Source organism: Aulonocara sp. 'chitande type north' Nkhata Bay, linkage group LG15 (assembly GCF_057382095.1).
Source record: "Aulonocara sp. 'chitande type north' Nkhata Bay isolate Kocher_YH1m ecotype deep benthic linkage group LG15, A_spYH_male_GT1.1, whole genome shotgun sequence".
Taxonomy (NCBI): Eukaryota; Metazoa; Chordata; class Actinopteri; order Cichliformes; family Cichlidae; genus Aulonocara; species Aulonocara sp. 'chitande type north' Nkhata Bay.
In genome coordinates, this window is record NC_141358.1 from 35,238,420 (window position 1) to 35,258,003 (window position 19,584).

General features: G+C 38.9%; 1 protein-coding gene across 1 annotated transcript in view; it reads right to left on the reverse strand.

The window, feature by feature from the left end:
* Positions 1–15,471, reverse strand: part of LOC147313514 (E3 ubiquitin-protein ligase rnf213-alpha-like) — a 75,945-nt gene extending 60,474 nt beyond the window's left edge. Inside the window, exons 1-17 of the mRNA XM_086262945.1 lie at positions 15,369–15,471; positions 14,951–15,051; positions 14,102–14,516; positions 12,307–12,454; positions 12,070–12,213; positions 11,687–11,883; positions 10,779–11,044; positions 10,400–10,644; positions 9,940–10,146; positions 9,666–9,858; positions 8,227–8,282; positions 7,940–8,099; positions 7,687–7,821; positions 4,571–4,669; positions 4,370–4,492; positions 1,691–1,874; positions 1,193–1,366 (exon numbers count right to left, since the gene is read on the reverse strand). Coding sequence (XP_086119071.1) covers positions 1,193–1,366; positions 1,691–1,874; positions 4,370–4,492; positions 4,571–4,669; positions 7,687–7,821; positions 7,940–8,099; positions 8,227–8,282; positions 9,666–9,858; positions 9,940–10,146; positions 10,400–10,644; positions 10,779–11,044; positions 11,687–11,883; positions 12,070–12,213; positions 12,307–12,454; positions 14,102–14,516; positions 14,951–15,051; positions 15,369–15,468 — 2,947 coding nt within the window. The 5' untranslated portion in view covers positions 15,469–15,471. The remainder of the gene's footprint in view (positions 1–1,192; positions 1,367–1,690; positions 1,875–4,369; positions 4,493–4,570; positions 4,670–7,686; positions 7,822–7,939; positions 8,100–8,226; positions 8,283–9,665; positions 9,859–9,939; positions 10,147–10,399; positions 10,645–10,778; positions 11,045–11,686; positions 11,884–12,069; positions 12,214–12,306; positions 12,455–14,101; positions 14,517–14,950; positions 15,052–15,368) is intronic.
* Between the last annotated feature and the right edge of the window lie 4,113 nt (positions 15,472–19,584).

The window sequence follows — 19,584 nt, forward strand, 5'->3', positions numbered from 1 at the left end:
ATTATGCACAGTAATAGTCACCTGCACACACAGATATCCCCCTAAAATAGCTAAAACTAAAAACAAACTAAAAACTACTTCCAAAAACATTCAGCTTTGATATTAATGAGTTTTTTGGGTTCATTGAGAACATGGTTGTTGTTCAATAATAAAATTATTCCTCAAAAATACAACTTGCCTAATAATTCTGCACTCCCTGTATATTCGACTAGATCCTAAAATTTCAGGGTATTCAAATTAATAAACAAAATGTTAGTTGGTTCTATATAGTTCGATTGATGTATAATTCTCATAGTTCTTTTTTGCAACTTAAAGATGGGAAGAGTATTGGGTTTATATGTATTGCCCCATATCTCTAGGCAGTAAGTCATATATGGAAGCCACAGAAAACAATAAAGTGTGTATAATGATTTCTTGTTCAGGACATCCTTTGTTTTGTGGAGAATAGCAATGGTTTTTGACATTTTCATTTTGACATGGTTTATATGGGACTTCCAAAAAACGTATCATCAATTATCACTCCAAGAAATTTATTTTCATACACTATTTCAATTTCAAATCCATTAGCCCTGATTTTAGCCACATTTTTCCATTTGTCTGGTGCCAAAAAAAAAAAAAAGTTTATATTTAATGATAACTTATTTATGTCACATCAATTTTTCAGTATATTTAACTCTTTTTCCACAGTAGTCAGAAGCTGTTCTAGGTTTTTACCTGAGCAATACAGAAAGATATCATCAACAAACAAAACACATTTTAACAGTGTTGCAACAGGGCTGCAACAGATTTAGTGAGGCCAGAGTGGAGTGTCGGAGAGAATTGTCGGAGTGCATCTAGAAAGCTGCATGCGTGGGTGCTGAACCAAAAGTCGAGAAAGAAACTGTCAGTAGAGCGTCACTACAATAAAAGAGAAAATAAGCACGGACAGTGTGTTTACTTGTGGTCTTTTTTCACTGTCTTGTTGGCTTTTAATCAAGTCATTGCATTCTGTTTTTACGTTTCACACAACAAGCTAACTTGCTTGGAATTGAATTTGTAGTTTGGGATTTTTTTGGGAAGTTGAAATTATAAATGAAAAAAGTAGAAAAAATGGTGCACATACAAAATGTATAGTTTTAAGATTCTTTTTTTAAAGAGAGAAAGCAAAGAAACACGTGAGAAACGGAAGGAAAAAACAGATAGTTGTATTCACCTATCTTTAGGAAATCAAGAAATTCTTGTTTTCTCTGGAAAATTTGAAGTAAGCCTTTAATTTGTATCTCTCCACTGAGGAACTTCTTTGAAACAGATTTAAAGGCTGACCTTCCCAAATCTATCTTGGAAAGTGCTTCATCTGACAGTTTGTCAGTCAATCCTTCTCCAGCACCTGAAAAGATAAAAAAAAAAAAAACAAACCCATAAAGCATCTTACAGATTTTTATTTTAAATTTAAAAAAACAACAACAACAACTACAAAAACCTGTTCATCTCCGTTTGATTCAATTTTTAAACAGGCATCTTCCAGTTAAGTTGCAAACAGTCCTCACATTCTGAATTTGTCTCAAAAGTGCATTCATGTTTCCAATGAATATGTTCCTTCAAAATGAGTACGGTAATATACAAAATTGAAAGCTTATGCATACCCTAGACATTACTAAAGAGCATTCAAGGTGTATTTCATGTTATGTTCTTTTTTTATTTCACAGTTTACCTGCAATTTTGAGGATGGTTTTGGCCATGGGCCAGCTCATGAGGTAGTCAAATACCAAGTCTTCATCTTGTATCTCATGTCCGTTTTCATCTTTGGGCCATGACTCCATCACAACAACTGACATTAGTTTTAAAGATTTTGTGAAATCATATCTTTTCATGAGTTTTGACATAGCTGATGTATCCTGAGTGGAAAGAAAAGAAAAAAGAAAAATAAGACAAGCAGAAACATCTCAAAGATTCATTTATTAACTCTTGCAAATTGTGCCTGTAATGATCATTTTTACTGTACAGAAATAAGTAATTGCAATTAAAACTAAGTGTGTTTTGCATTTGTCATAAATACTAATTAATTAAAAATGCAATATGAATTTAAAAGCAACAGTTGGAAAAAATGTGGAAAAAGGGCAAACTATTGCTGTTGGTTATAATTTCCATTTGTAAGAAAACAAGTGAAATGATTTTACTCTTCACAGCTTTCATGTTGATAAAAAGAGAGAGAAAAAGGAAAATACTTGTAGATGTAGACAACTTTCAAAAGACCCACAGACCCACGTCAGGTATGTTGGTAGTTCTCTTCCTCTTCACCGCCATGCACAAGACCAAAGAGTCGTCAAAGGAGACGATTGTAGAACTGCACAAGGCTGGAATGAGCTACCATCAGCAAGAAGCTTGGCAAGAAGGTAACAACTGTTACTGTCATTATTTGAAAAGAGAAGAAATATAGAATGACCATCAGTTTCCCTCAGTCTGGAGCTCCATGCTCAAAAGAGCTTGTCTCGTGTGATCAGGATCATCATGAGAAAGGTGGTGGATCAGCTCCAAATTTAGCTATTTTAAAGATGTGAAGGCAGTTGTGACCAGAGTGATCAAAAACACAACTGGTCACATACTACATTGTAATGGATGGAAATTTTGCAGAACTTTCAACTCAACCTTCAATATTTGGATGAACAGAAATGCTGAGTATGACCCAAAGAACATTATCTCCACTGTCTAGGATGGAGGTGGAAACATTTTTTTGCTGAATATAAAGGATGACTTCACCACATTGAGGGGCCAATGGACAGAGCCATGTACTGTAAAACCTTAGACGAGAACCTCCTTTCCTTAACCAAAACTATGGAAGTTGGGTTGTGGCTGGGTCCTCCAGTGGCTTAAGAAGAGCCATATTAAGTTAAGGAAGAGTTAGAGTTAGAGTTTCTTTTAAGTGGAGTTGGCCGATACCCTTCCTCAGATAAGTGGAATCTTGATAACCAACTTTAAGAAATGTCTTATCAACATGCGCCCCACCAAGGGCTTCTCCATCAAGTCATGGTTTGCTTTAAAATCAAATATTTATTTCACTTAATGTCGTGAAATTAAATTCAACTGAAACTAAATCAACAGTTATGTCCCTGATCAATCACAAGTTTAATCACAAGCAGTCGATAAGTGTTTTCCAACTGGAGAGCAATGGTGAGTCTGCGAGCAGGGGTGGGCATACAGGAGACTGACAGCTGGATGAAGCAGCAGCAGTGGTATGGGTGCTGCACTGGTCTGGTTTGGAGAAGAGCGAGCTTAGTGTGAAAGCAACACTGTCAAAAATCAGGTTCCTCTGAGGTTGACTGTGCTCTTCCTTAGCGAAAGGTGTAGGATTTTGGCCATTTGAGAGGGGCTAAGAGTAGAGGCGCTGCTCCTCCACACTGACAGGAGCCAATTAAGGTGTTTTAGGCATCTGCCTCCTGGATGCCTTCTAGGTGAGGTCTTCTAGACATGAGGTGCCTCAGAAACTCATCTCTGCTTTTTGCAGATAATGTGGTTCTGTTGGTTTCTTCAGGTGGTGGCCTCCAACTCACACCAGAGTGGTTCAAGTGGTTCAAGATTCAAAGTGTTTATTGTCATGTGTCACAAGAGAAAGGGCATTTCTCTGTACAATCTTCTTTCTTTGCTATCCACCCACAGATGGCGATTAATATATACAGGGGAGTGTGAAGCAGCAGGAATGAGAACTAACATCACTAAGTCTGAGGCTTCAGTCAGAAAAGGGTGGTGCCCACTCCAGGTCAGAGACGAGATGCAACCCCAGGTGGAGGAGTTTAAGTATTTAAGGGTCTTGTTCACAAGTCAGGGTAGTGGGAGGTCAACAGACGGCTTTGTACTGCTGCTACAGTGATGCGGATGCTGTACTGGTCCGTCGTGATGAAAAGAGAGCTGAGTGTAAAAGCTCTTGTTTACCAGTCGATCTACGTCTGTACCCGCACCTACAATCACAAGCATTGGGTAATGACTGAAAGAACAAGATTGTGGATACAAGCGGTGGAAATGGGCTTTCTTCAAAGGGTGGCTAACCTCTCCCTTAGAGACAGAGTGAGGAGTTTTGCCATCTGAGAAGGGCTCAGAGTAGAGTTGCTACTCCTCCACATCGAAAGGTGCCAGTTGAGGTAGGAGCCAGACAAGATGGAGGAGTTGGCCGGGAAGAGGGATGCTGGGCTGCTGGGCTGCTGCCCCCCAACCCGGCCCCGGATAAGCAGAAGAAAATAGATGGATGAATAGAGTAAGAAAAAAGAAACATGGATAATATCCCCTGCAAGGCAATTGTCCTCTGCACCCCAAGAGTGTGAAAATATTGTTGCTTACATGGGACTTACAGTTATATTACACGACATTACTAACCATTTGTCATTGATTAAAATCATACCTGGCAAATATGTGCAGCAGCCTCCATTGCACAGTTCTCCATTATGCTGCACAACAATGGACTTTCCTTGCTCATCTCGCCCATCTTGGTACAGTATATTCCAATTTGATCCACAGGATGTTCCTAGAACACAAGCACAGAGCCTCACTATATTTTCCAGTTTTACATTACCATGAAAATATAAACATAATGCAGTCTTACCTCTCTCAGTTTGTCTTGAAAATCATCCATGAATGTGGTTGTCCATAATGAAGTGTGTTCCTCATAATTAAAAGATATTGAGAGTAATTTGCTCCATGCCTAAAAGAAAAACGAGGATTTTAATAAACACGGGCCGTGTCTAACCTGCAGGTCAAGTTTTAAAATATCTGAAATTAAAATTGAAGCGATCAAGATGTTAAAATGTCTCCAGTTTCCCCAAATTTGCTGCAGGTAATACATTTGTTAATGGTATTTTAAGACTAGTATAAAAAGAAAGATGACCAATATAAGATTACCTTGAAAATCCATCATTCGAGGTCATGGCATTTCGTATTACTTGCTTACCATTTCTCTTACCACCAGTGGCCACTGACTCATATTTATTTTTAACATTCAATCTGGGTGGAGTGCCCACTCCAGATCGGGGATGAGTTCCTGCCCCAAGTGGAGGAGTTCAAGTATCTCGGGGCCTTGTTCGCGAGTGATGGGAGAAGGGAGCCGGAGATCGACAGACAGATTAGCGATGCGGACGCTGCACCGTTCCGTTGTGGTGACGAGAGAGCTGAGCTTAAAAGTTCTATCGAAAGGAGCCAGCTGAGGTGGTTCGGGCATCTGACAAGGATGCCTCCTGGGCGCCTCGTGGGTGAGGTGTTCTGGGCATGTCCCACCGGGAGGAGGCCCCGGGGCAGACCCAGGACATGCTGGAGAGATTATATCTCTCGGCTGGCCTGGGGACGCCTTGGTGTTCCCCCAGATAAGCTAGCGGAGGTGGCTGGGGAGGGGGAGGTCGTGACTTTTCTGCTTAGGCTGTGTTGTGAAATCAGTTTTACCTTGGTTCTTTTTATTCCTCGAGCATCCAGAGATGGCACCGGACTCAGTAGTCATTTTCACAAAACCTTTATTCATCTTTACTCTTCTTCATTTATCCTCATTTAAGCATGCATCTTCTAGAAGTGTAACAGTACACTCAAGGGCTGCAGCTCTTCCGCCACCAGACGTACACATCACCACCAACAACACCAAACACAGGACCCAATACAATATAAGTCGGCGGGGCATGATTGCGGATGCCGCGCAGGTTTGTCCACCTTCCCTGCATACCGCAGACAACGCCCAGCCACAAGCATCAAATCTTGCCTTCCGTGAATTGCTATCTTATTCTGGTGGAGGGGTTTATGTGTCACAGGGATCCCAGGGGCTATATTATAGGGAGTCTTTTTGCCCCCTGGTAGGGTCTTCCATGGCAAATTGGTCCTAGGACCAGAGAAAGAGCAATTTAAAAAAAACCAACCCTATCCCTTAGTTATGCTGCAATAGGCATAGGCTGCCGGGGAACTCCCATGATGCATTGAGTTTTTCCTTTTCAGCCACCTTTTTGACACACTATGAACTCTCTGCACTGAATCACACTTGTTATTAATTCTGGCTCTCTTCCACAGCATGTCTTCTATACTGTCTTCCTTCTGTCACCGAACTGGTCGCAGCAGATGGCCGCCCCTCCCTGAGCCTGGTTCTGCTGGAGATTTCTTCCTGTTGTTAAAAGGGAGTTTTTCCTTCCCACTGTCGTAGGGGCCCCAGGTACGTACGTTCTTTTAGAGCAAAGCTACAGATTAAAAATGCCCAGGGCGAAGTGGTCAAAGTCTGGCTGTACTTCACAGCAAAAGATGTAAACTCAGCAGCCTGCAACAAGTGCTTTAAGGTGATACTGTGCAAAGGAGGTAAAACCTCGAATCTGATGAAACACCTAGCATTTTGTTAAAAGCCGAGAAATGCACCGTATTTGATAGTTCGCTGCGAGACCTCACACCGGGCACATCTACTGTGGATGGGTTGCCTGTTATCGGACCCGGAGTTAACAACATCCCCCAAAAACCCGAAGAGGAGAGTCCTGGCCCCTAGCCCTGCCAGTGTAGCAGAAATGATGACGGATGATGATGGCAGCAGCAGCCGTTCTTCTCTGCGTGAGTAGCTTAATGTTGTTCGTGTGTACTTTAGGTTGAGTAGGCTAACCACGTTATTACATTAATGCATGTAAGGTGAACTAGCAAACACAGTCGTAGTTTTTGCTAGTTCAAAAAGGCTAAAATGACCAAAGAAAATGTGGAAAACAGCTAAACATGAGAGGTTTTTGGACAAAGTTTGTGTTTTTTCCATTGATTAAGTACTGCTTCCAGCCAAGAGTGATGCCATAAATCCCCTGTAGCTGCAGAAAAGGCTAACATTGTTATCTTTTTACAAAAAAAACAGCTGAACATGAGAGGTTTTTGGACCAATTTTGTGTTCTCCATTCTTTAAGCACCAGTTCGAGCACCGTTTAAGCACCGGCACCGTTTCAAAAGTACCGGTTTGGTACTGGTATCGGATAAAACCTAAACGATACCCATCCCTACTAACAGAGATCATAAGTGTAAACTTCTTTGATGCTGTTTCTGTACTGTGATGAGCTCTGAAACCTGACTGAAACTCTTCAAATAAGCTGTTCCTCAGTAGATGATCTGTTAGCTGTATTACAACTACTCTTTCAAGAATTTTTGAGATAAATGAAGGTTGGCCATTGGACATAATCTTAAATGTAGTTACAGACTTTAGGGAGTACTAACCTAATGGCATAATTGTTTGTATCCCAGAGTCAATTAGGTTCTTTGCAAACTCATTCAGTGTTCTTGTTGAGACAAAGAAAGAGTGAGTTTATGAATCTACTTACCTTCAAAAAAAAAAATGGTACAAAATATTTTTTAACACCAAACTTCCAGTGTTTATCTCTTGGTGTTCAACCAGCCTACTAAAAAGTATCTACCAAGCTTAATATATTGTACATGATTGTAAAAGGTGCATTTTAGTCCTCAATGGAGGAATGTAAAATGTTCAGTCTTACTTTTTATTTTGTCAAGCTTGTGAAAATCATTAGTTTTGAGTTGTGGTGGTTAAAAAGACAGATGGACAGATGGACTTATGTTATCTGAACTGGTTGTTAGACAGATTCCTTAATTTGTAAGTAAAATGAGCTACTTCCCCTCCCCCTTCTATTAGTAGCTACTTAATTGATGTCAGAAGAACAATATGTACACTAAACCATAAAAGATAATAAGATATTACTAACATTAATTTCTGCTTACCTGTATTTCACTGGGTAGAGAAGACTGCAAAACGGACTGCTTATTAAGCAGTTTGTTGCGGAAGGTATTTGCCTGCCATACCCTCATTGTTTGTAATGTGCCCCTGACTGACTCTTCATGAATTATCTTTCTTGTCTGTAAATTAATGAAGATATTATGAAAAAAAAAACTTATCACACCATGTCAACTTATTCTGTAATATATATATACATATGTGTGTCTTAAAGTGAGAACTTGGACAAGTAAGTCACACCTGGGAATCAGTGAGGCCATATGCCTTGGCAATCACACAGACTAGATCAAGGAACTGAAGAGGAAGATCCCTGAACTCTGTGTCTTTTGTAATACAGCAGACAGAACCAAGAAGCATTACTGCAGTTTTCAGGCAGCACTCTCCATCTCTGTCATCAAAACTATGGGAAGAAAATATTAATATTATTGTTGTATATGCACAAGACTGCTAGCAATAATACACTGAAATTCTTCTTCAGGGATCTTGGATTATATTCTCAGGCACCTTTGTTTTCCTTTTCATTTTACCTTTTCTTGTGATTGCTCTCTTTCTTGATCAGATAAGATGTCAAATGTCTCACAACCTGTCAGCAAAATAACAGAACACATTTAATAGAAAAACACAAAATCGTTAAAGATGGGGTAGGCAACATGTATTTATTGTACTTAGAATACATGAACATAAAATCTAAAATAACCTTTCAGCCTATTATAAATCAGCGTAGTCTAGGAAAGACCTAAACAGTTGCTCCTCGTATTGTTTTCTGTCACGGTCTAGAGTCTAGTGACTTCATGTTTATGTTTTGCGTTTATAACTTTTTAGAGTTTTCTGGGTTTTTGTTATTTGTGTGTTCTCTGTGCTCCCATTGTTTTCATGCCATTTTACATTGACGGTCCCTTGCCCCCTTGGTCTCGTCAAGTGTGATTCCTCCCAGCTGTGTCCCATGCCCTCATTATCCCTCAGTGTATTTTAGCCCTGTGTTTCTCTTTGTCAGTTTTGTGTCGTCCCCTCATTCTGTGTGTGTCTCTTCTCTTGTGCTCCCTGAGGTCGCCGTCCATAGTTTCCCAGTGTTTTGTTATTAGTTCCAGTTTCTAGGCTTTGGTTTAGTTTTGTAAGTGTTTTTGTGCAAGTTGCCACTGCAATAAACCAGCCTCTTTAAGTTTATCCCTTCGTTGAGTGTTTTGCTTTTGGGTGCTACATTCTGCCTGCCACACCTTGACATTTTCAGGCTTTAGGTAATATAACCTGTGACTGGGACTTTCGTCAATCACAGGTCTTTACAGATCAGATCAATTGAATAATATAAAGAGTAAAAAAAAAGTTAAATGTTGATTCCGAAATTGATAATTGACAATTATCAAATAACGATAATTATGATAAAGAAAAAAACAACTTTTACCTGAGAAGTAATATAATAATCATCTATAATCAGTGTGAAGTCAAAAGTCAGCACTGATTTATTGTTTTCATCCTACATTTGGGGTGTCTGTAGCTTAGGAGGTAGTGCAGGTCATCTACGGATCAGAAGGTTTGTGATTCAAGCTCCCCCTGTATGCATGCAAAATACTCTTGGGCAAGATACTAACCCCAAGTTGTTCGCTGATGCATCCATTAGAGTGTGAATGTTATTTAGAAAGCACTTATAAGCATAGAAGAAAGTACTTGTGTGGATCTGCATGTTGTGTAAAGCACTTTGAGTGCTCCAGGAGAGTAGAAAAGTGGGATATAAGTATCAGTCCATTCACATTAAGCATACCCATGAGTTAGTTTTCTTGATTGTTACTGAAAACAACAACCAAATAAAGTTAATTTGTGCAGCAGATGATTAACGATAATTAACTGGACCAAAATAAAACTAACATTAATCTCAATCAATCTCTATTTAACATTATTGTATAAATAAATACTTTTCATTTTAATATTTGACACTCTGTCCTAACAAAATACCACTGTTAAGAATACATACCATGCACATGCGTTTACGGTCGCCAGAACTGACAATGAACTGCAAATATTGAAGAATGTCTCGAAGTTCAACACGCATAACCAATTTGTCGGTCATTAGGTAATCAACTCCCATCAGAGACATCCAAGAGTGCACAAGAAGATGATCAATGTCTATCAGGTAGTCATGTTCTTCCATGATCTGGATCAGATTCCTAATTAAAAATGAGAGCTGATTATTGGGGGCAGATGAATTAAACTGAATTTTGGTGTATTTATAAAAGATAAGTGCATACATATGACTAGCATCATATGAATCTGTTCTTGTGATTCTCTTCAAGCCTGTCCAGGAGTCAAACTGTGGATTCAAGACAGGTGGGACTGGCTCATATGGTTTGCTTTCTCCTGTCAGTAGATGAACCAAAGGGATGACCAACACCCACTTCTCAATACGGCGTGTCATAGCGATATGGCAAAGGGTCTCAACTGCATCTGCAACCAATCTTTTATATAAATAAAATATGTCAGTGGTCAGACAAGTCAGTGACAAATTCACATGCTAGTATGCCAAACTACACGGGAAAACTCACAACATTTTTACACAAATATTTGATCAGATATGGACAATGAGAATCAAGATTGATGATACCATACTACTTTGTAACTATTGTCTATGAAAATTTTTTTTTAGAATCTTTCATCTATTATAATTTCGCCTTTAATTTTATAAGTAAAATAAAATTATATTTAAGTTACCTGTTTTCATATGGCAAAGCTTTTACAAAGTCTTTCCAGAAAGAAACAAAATGATGATTTGGCATTTTAGGCAGGCAAAGAAGATTGCATAAACTAGAAAGTTGATTTGTCATGCTGTCCTTCAGATACTTGTTGTAAACAAGCAAACCAATAATCCCTGCATGGAGAGGTGGTATTTTTGCTGTCTTCTTTATGGCATCAAAACTCAAGTGTTTGTCCAGAAAATGTTTAAGAAGGTATTTCACCTGGAAAAAGCAAAGGAGAAATGTTAGGACTAATGCCAATACACAGTGGAGTATGGAAAACACTATTCAATACTTTTAACTTTTGCATTATTGAATCTTGGAATGCTACCTGTTGTAGTATAAAATTTGTTTACCTGATTTGAATCATATGGTAATCCCCATCGTCTTTCTCTACCATCATGAAGCAGAGGACCACTGTATGTATAAAAGAACTGCTGCAGTAGGGAAAAGAATTCTCCCACTTTCTGTTCATTCCAAGTTTCGAGAAGATCAAAGATTATTTGTAACATTTCCCTGCCAGCAAAGTTTCTCCCTTCTATCACAGTTTGTACTGTAGAATTCCAAGGCCAATTACTCTTCGGTTCGGGATGGATCATATCATCATATTGGTGCCACTCACCTTTAAAAGAAAACCAAACAAAAAAACAAACCAAAAGAACATTTCAGTAACTCAATTGTGAACACCTCTTATATAGAGTTCATGTTTACTGGAGATAACATGATACCTCAGCTAAAAACACGTCTGAAAAATCACTGCCAAATCGATGACAGGTCTAACAAAATATGACCCCCATCCCCCTGTCCGGGACCAGGCCAGTGTATATACTGAGCTAGTGGAGTGGTATATTCATTTTTTTTTTAAATTTTTTATTTTTTTTGCTGCTGCTGCTCTAAAGTTATCAAACTGTCCATTTGATGAACAAAAATGCATCTTCCCTGTAGATGACAAACTATCAAGGAATACTACACTGATTACTTTTTCAAGAATCATCGTGTCCCTGGACCCAATCTGTGTGAATTTCCAGTGTCATTTATTGAATCCAGTTAAACATTTTCTACAGACAGCAGAAATGGAATAAACATCTCTCTACTGAAAAAGGTGTTCATCTCAGTGATTGGCAGGGATGAGGATGAAAGAGGGTAACATACCAAACATGGTATTTTTTCATTTACTAGATTTTTCGATTGATAGCACACTGTGCTGTTGTGCAAATGTAGTAAACCAATATGTGAACATTTGCGTCAATAAAATTCAAAATACCTTCTGCAGTTAAAAGCTCTGGATCGATGGTTAGGCACCTGTTGATGCGGTCATTTTTCTCTTTCTGGTAGATGGTCTCATCGATAAAGTCATACTCCTTTTTGTAAACTGCATATTTGTAGGGAATGCTCTCTTGAATTTTTTCCTTGGGAATCCGATACTGTCTTTCAATAAGATATTGGTTGTCCCCAAGAGGGCTATTAAACAGAAACCATTCTTGTTAGAGATGGAACATACAGAGAAGTGACAAACTAATAATTCCACAGAGGCTAATAATTGTTCCTGGGGGGAAAAAGGGAATGATTAAAATAATTGCAGTCTAAATTCACTCTCTCTCTCTCTCTCTGTTGTTTTTTTAGTTATAAAAAACTATTCAGCTATACCTTGGGAACATTTCAGTAAAACCATCCCAGCTTCCAAACAACACTTCAGATTTTAAGACAACCATGTCTTTCTCGGGTTCCAAATGAAATTCTTTAGAAATGACAGCATGAAAGTACACCAGTATTTCTTCATTGATTGATGAACTGGAAAAAAGGAGGAAAAAATGGCAATAATGTTAATTTCATAGTTTAATATGTCAAATAATGTCAAATACATACTGTAGTCCTGTCACTTACTCTTCTGGTATCTGAAATTTACTGGATGGCATCAAGATATTCTCTTCCACTTGAGGTCCAGAAAGGCAGGAAGTTGTTTGCCTGTAGATACCTATATCTTCATTTCCTGGTTCCCTTGTCTCTGTCAGTTCTGAATCTGTCTCCTTGTCTGAATTAATATCAGCAACCTTTGAAAAAGCGAAAGTTAATAAGTAAAAAGTACTAAGTAGAATATATTTTTCATTATTTTATATACCATAATGTATACATATACAGTGAAAGAAAATCACGTTCTAAAAGTCATACAGGAATCAGATGGTTAGTCATAGTCACACCAACACTCTACATGTCCTCCTTCACTACATCCATTAACTTTCTCTGTGGTCTTCATCTTTTCCTTTGGTCTGGCTGCTCCATCTTCAACATCCTTTGTTCAAAATATTCACTATCTCTCCTCTGCACGATCTCAGCCTTGCCACTCAAACTGCAATTTGATTTACATAGCACATTTTACTTTAAGTAAAGTCACTGTCCTTAAAATAGAAGGTCAAAACATAATAACCTGGTTTAGAATTCCTCATGATATCGTCAGTACCTCTAACTCTTTGCAGCTTTACTGTTACCTGTCTCCCTCTCATTGATGCACAGGTGTTCCGTCTTGCTTCAACTGACTTTAATTCCTCTTTTCTCCAGAGCATATCTCAACCTCTCCAAGCTCTCTTCCACCTGATTCCTGATGTAATCACACTCCCACTATGAATCCATCTGTCATTCATCTCTCAACTCCTTGTACACTTCTTGTCCAGTCCTCAAGCATCTCCCACTCTTCAAGAGTGTGTTAAACAATCTGTTCAAAAAGTCCAATGTCCTCTTTCCTAGACATTTCCATACCTCTGCAGGTATCATAGCTCTCATTACTAATCCTTACCGATACTCTGCACTTCCTGATTCTCTAACTGTCCTCTTTTCTCTCTCTCTCACTCACTTTTATTTGTATATCAAAATGGACCATTAATTAATATTACACAATTAAAACTGATTTCACACTGGCAAAATCATTACATGACTATAATAAAAGAAAATAATGTTTTTACTGATGTTGTGATTTTGCATTTTGTACAAATTCAGTTTAAGAGTTAGAACAATTTATTTGAATTTATAATACCTTAGTTTTGTTGGGCGATGTTTTCTTGTTTTTCTTTAACATCTTTTGAAGCCTGGTCTTGATCGTCTTACTGGGTTTTCTTCTCGGCTGTGGTTAAAATTTGATGTGCTGATTATTGTCATGGTAGCTTACATCTTTAACCACTTTTTTGAGCATACAAATGTACATGATAACGGAAAAGTATTTACAGCTTTATGGCAACCCAAACTATCCTGACTGAAATGGATAAACTTGGTGTAAAAAGAGAACAAAACAGTTTTTCATATTCAGAAAGAGGAAGTTTCATAAACATCGGTAGATAAATGACATATTCATTGTTATATTATGTATAATAAAAAAAACATGATAACATATACTTATTATGATATTGCGTTTCTGTGCAAAATTTAGTTTGAGGGTTAAAACTCTGTTTGACTTTACAATACCTTGGTCCTTTTGATAGTTCCCTTTGTTGGTAGGCTGAGGCTTGTAGATTTCTGTCTTTTCTGGATATTTTGATCATCTGAATAACATTTCTTGTCTTTGACTACTTTGCCCCAGGGCAGCTGTGGCTACAACCGTAGCTGCCTCCACCAGTGTGTGAATGTGAGAGTGAATGAATAGTGGTATTGTAAAGCGCTTTGAGGGCCCCGAAAAGCGCTATATAAATGCAATCCATTATTTCTGACACGAGTCCAGAATGAATGCCACTTACCTTGTCAGCAGCAGTTTGATGTTCATCTGGTCTGTCGTCTTTGTTACTCAATGCATTCTCTGCTTCATGTGCTGGTATTTTGCCACCTGCAGTTCCAGGGGATGGCAGTATTGTGGAAACAGACAAGTTGGTTTCAGGTGTTGTTGGCTTATTGCATGATTCAGAATTACTTTCAGCAGTCACAGCAATTAGCATATTTTTCTCTTTGCAAGTATCTGTAACTTGAGGGGGAGCAGGTAATTCACTTTCCAAATGTGTCATATGGAGAGATGAGGATGTGATTCCACTTTCTGCTGTGGCTGAGCCTGTAATGATATCTGATGATGTAGCATCCTCTCTGGTTGGTTCTGATTCACCAGTGGCCAACTGTTCCTGAAAAAAAAGCTACATTGTTAGTTCTTCAAAAACCATTTTGAAATTGATAAGTATATCTTAGTTTTCTCTGGAGGCAGAAATTAAACATCTTTTTATTTAATACAAATAATCTAATACACATAAAAAACTGTCCCACTTTTTATGTCAAACATAAAGTTCATCTTTGCAGTCTCATACCTTAGTGAAACGTGTAAGTTAGCACACTGTCTGAACAAGAAATATTTGCGTAAGCTGAATGTGGAAGGACTGCAGAAACTGGTTACTCTGTTTTTAAGAGCTTGTTTACTGCAGTTGATCACTTTGGTATGAAACCTTGGTTTCACTTTCAAAAAGAGGATTTTTATTTTTATTTCTCAATCAAAATTGCTGGATAAATTACCTATTACATATGTAACTTCACAAATATAACATGTATTTCTCAGCCTTGTCACCTGTATTTGAGTAGTGCTTTCTTTAACAGCATGGTCTTGATCTTCCTTTTGGTTTTTCTCCTCAGCAGTGGTTGAAATTGGATGTGCTGATGTGGCACCATCTGTTTAACCATTATTGCTTGGTTAGTTACATATATCAAACAACCGTGAATTTGGCAAAAGTTGTTGTTGGTTTTTTTTTTTACTATGCAAATATATATAGATAAGACAAGACAATCATTTAAATTTTTATAGCAACCCAAACTAGAATACTGTGTAGGGAAAATATTCATAAAGTCTTTATTGATAGTGGAAAAGATACACTTATGCTTTATGTCCAGTAAGTTTTCTCACCTGTTAAATATTCACCTGTGGTACCACAAATGAACTCCTTGGACTAGTGTTAATATAATTTTTACTGTTATGATATGACACCTACCTTGAGCACTTTTTTCAGTCAGGGCAGATAACTTGAAGCCACATTTAGGACAGATGTTAAATGACCCTTCGAGTTTAGTTCCACATTGAGGGCAAGCCATGATGTGCCTGTTTCAAAATACAACATCATAAATGAGAGGGCATTTTATTTTACTTTTAAAATATTAAAAGTAGAATTCAGCTATGTCAAACATGAATGCAAAAATTCATGTCATCCTAACTTAACTAGGTGGCGGTAATCATGGATATTAAAGTCAGAGCTTGAATTCCGATTTTATAGTTTTTAAAGGTCACACAAGTGTGTGTGTGTGTGTGTGTGTGTGTGTGTGTGTTAAAGGTGCAGAGCCAAAGAACACTCCTGTATCATAAAAAAACTGGATACGATACATTTTTAGCAGAGAGAGTTCTATCACATAAACATATCTTTGGATGGCTCATCATGTTCACTTTTTGGTGACAATTTTTAAAATGTGTAACATTTTAAAAATTGATGGTCATCATTTCAAGTGGTGTTGTTCTGGACTCTTGTAAAAGCTACAAAAGAGGGAAAGACTTTGAGCGTCTGCTTCATCTAAACTTTCTCTGATTTTTTTTTTTAATTTACTTGTTTGCTCTGCCCACCCAAATCTTCACATTTGAAAGGTGGAAAAGAAGATAATTGAAATGGCTTAATGCTACTACTAAATAGATTTTTATGGTCTGTCCTTATCAATAATAATACTTTTTCATTATAGATTCTGTATTTCTAGATAAAGAACTAAGACAGACATGTTCAATTTTGGGCAATAGGTGGCAGTATTGATTATTCTAAAACAATCTTTTTTCTTTTAATATGCTCATCTTTTTAAACTCATTTTCCGTGAGCAATCCACAGTAACAAGACGTTGGTGCTTCACAATTAATATGGCATTTTTTTGTAGTATTTAAGACACTTCATATATACATCGATCACTACAGCCGTCTTCTTCTGTTTGTCTACCACCACTATGTCCGGCTGGTTAGCCACCACCATTTTGTCCGTCTGTATCTGGAAGTCCCACAGGATCTTAGCTCGGTCATTCTCCACCACCCTTGGGGGCATCTCCCATTTTGACCTCGGGACTTCCAGGTTATACTCGGCACAGATGTTCCTGTACACTATGCCGACCACTTGGTTATGGCGTTCCATGTATGCCTTGCCTGCTAGCATCTTGCACCCTGCTGTAATGTGCTGGATTGTCTCTGGGGCATCTTTACACAGCCTGCACCTGGGGTCTTGCCTGGTGTGATAGACCCCAGCCTCTATGGATCCTGTACTCAGAGCTTGTTCTTGTGCTGCCATGATTAGTGCCTCTGTGCTGTCTTTCAGTCCAGCTTTGTCCAGCCACTGGTAGGATTTCTGGATATCAGCCACCTCCTCTATCTGCCGGTGGTACATACCGTGCAGGGGCCTGTCCTTCCATAATGGTTCCTCGTCTCCCTCCTCTTTCTTGGGTTTCTGCTGCCTGAGGTATTCACTGAGCACTCGGTCAGTTGGGGCCATCTTCCCAATGTATTCTTGGATGTTTGTTGTCTCATCCTGGACTGTGGTGCTGACACTCACCAGTCCCCGGCCCCCTTCCTTCCGCTTAGCGTACAGCCTCAGGGTGCTGGACTTGGGGTGAAACCCTCCATGCATGGTAAGGAGCTTTCTTGTCTTTATGTCAGTGGCTTCTATCTCCTCCTTTGGGCAGCCTATTACCCCAGCAGGGTACCTGATCACGGGCAGGGCGTACGTGTTGATGGCCCGGATCTTGTTCTTACCATTCAGCTGACTCCTCAGGACTTCCCTGACCCTCTGCAGGTACTTGGTGGTTGCAGCCTTTCTAGCGGCCTCTTCATGGTTCCCATTTGCCTGCGGGATCCCCAGGTACTTGTAACTGTCCTCTATGTCTGCAATGTTGCCTTCTGGTAGTTCAATCCCCTCAGTTCTGACTACCTTCCCTCTCTTTGTTACCATCCGACTACACTTCTCCAGTCCGAACGACATTCCAATTTCATTGCTGTATAGCCTGGTAGTGTGGATCAGTGAATCGATGTCTCGTTCACTCTTGGCATACAGCTTGATGTCATCCATGTACAGGAGGTGGCTGACAACTGCTCCGTTCCGTAGTCGGTATCCGTAGCCAGTCTTGTTAATGATCTCACTGAGGGGGTTTAGGCCTATGCAGAACAGCAGTGAACCATGTCGGGCCCTGGTGCTGTCCAATTCTTCATACTGGAGACCCTTTCTTGGATATCTGCCACTGTGATGGTTACTGGACCCTGTTCAGGGAGGTCGCTATGGTCTGCCCTCAGATCCACTAGCCACTGAGCATTGCCGTTATGGGTTGCGTCCTTCTCCCATATGCTCTTCCAGTATTTCTCCGTCTCCAGCCTTGGTGGTGCTGTTCTCTTATTGTTCCCTTGCCACTGAGAGTACACCTTTGCTTTCTGTGGAGAACAGCTGGTTTATTCTCCTGCCTTCTATCTCTCTGGTGTACCTCCTCAAGCGGCTGGCCAAGGCTGTGAGTCTTTGCTTGGCAGTTTCCAAGGCCTCAGGTATGGACAGTTTGCTGTATTTCTTATGCACCTTCTTTGCCGCACCTTTCTGCAACTCCGTTAGTTGGCTAACCTCCCTCCGTGCTACTTTGATCTTGCCCTCTAGCCTCCTTCTCCATGGAGGGTACTGCCCCTTGTGGCTGCTCAACTTGTAGCCAAGCATCTCACTGATCACTGCTGCCGTATTGTAGATCAGCTTGTTAGTGTCGGTAATCGTGGTTGTAGGTATCGTCCGTAGTGCCGCATTAACATCATCTAGCAGACCTTCTGAAGGTACTTCAGAAGGTCTGCTAGATGATTATATTATAAATACACATTAAATACACATTAAAAGTGAATCTCTGTCCAAAAAATGCACTCAGTTTACTTTTTAATCACTATGAGCATCATTCATTATTCTCCCCAGCAATTAAGGTTAGGATATGTTTTGTTTTTTGTTTTTTAATTCCAATCCATTCTTCTTTAGCAGCATTTAAATAACCTTTATCAGATTTGATGGTTTTGTTACAGACTTTTCAAAAAAGTGTTTTTCTTTTGTTTCACAAATGTGGGATTAAATTGTATTAAAATGTAAAAAACTGTGATGTCATGTATCGTGACGAGGACCCAGGCACAGAGAGACTTGATGAATTTAAGAATCTTATGATTTAATAAAGAAATTTGCAGACTTGCACAGAGATGGTAAAATTATGATGACTGATAACGTAGATGAAGGCAACAGACGATGAGGACAGGGAGGAACAGGGGTTTAAATGCACCAACGTGACAGTCAGAGAAAACTCAGGACAACATTTAAGGATGCAGGGACTGACAGAGACAGGTTTATCTTGCCTGGCTGGGTAGCTCTCTGGATGCTCAGCACCCCCAAAGCTCTGATTCTAGAATCGCCCCTGCTCTAAGGCTTTGCAAAAAGCAGCTGCCGATATCGAGGACTGATATTACAAAACTTAGTGGTTACACTAAGTTTTACTTTCGCTTTCACTTCCTGTGATAGTGTAGCTGATTTAAAATTTTTAAATTCCATTTTTTGGTTTACTGTGTTTGCTCTTCCAACAAATTCATTAGCCTTTTCTCTTGTTTATTTACAATTGTATTTTTTTTTATATTTTACAAATGAATTTAGGTCATCCGATATTTTGTATATAGAAACACTGTAACAGTTAAACATGACTTATTTATATAAATTTTGCCTCGCTAACATTCCTATTTATTTCTCAACTAGAATATAGGACAGGATGAAAGGGGAGACATTGCGTTTCAGTTAGTAGTGTAACGCTTAATGCTATTAAAGATTAACACATTGAGGATATGTAACCTAATATTTAATACTGCATACTTGAATCTTAAAAGCAGCATAATGCAATATTATTATCAGTAAAGGTAATCGGTAGATGACCTACCTCGTTTGCGCTTCTTCCTTACATAGTTGTCATTGAATATTTGAACTGCTATGTGTGTTTGTTCTTTACTCAGACAAATAATTACTTTCATTTTCATTTACGGTAAAGGGTGCGGCTGTTTTTCACAACAGACATCTACAGTTGCAATGAAAAAAACCGTGGAAGGCAGGATATTGTTCAGTTCTTGTTTCTAAACTATTAATCTTTCATTAACATAACTGCTAATTCATTCTCACCTGTAAAAACAATCGAAGATTA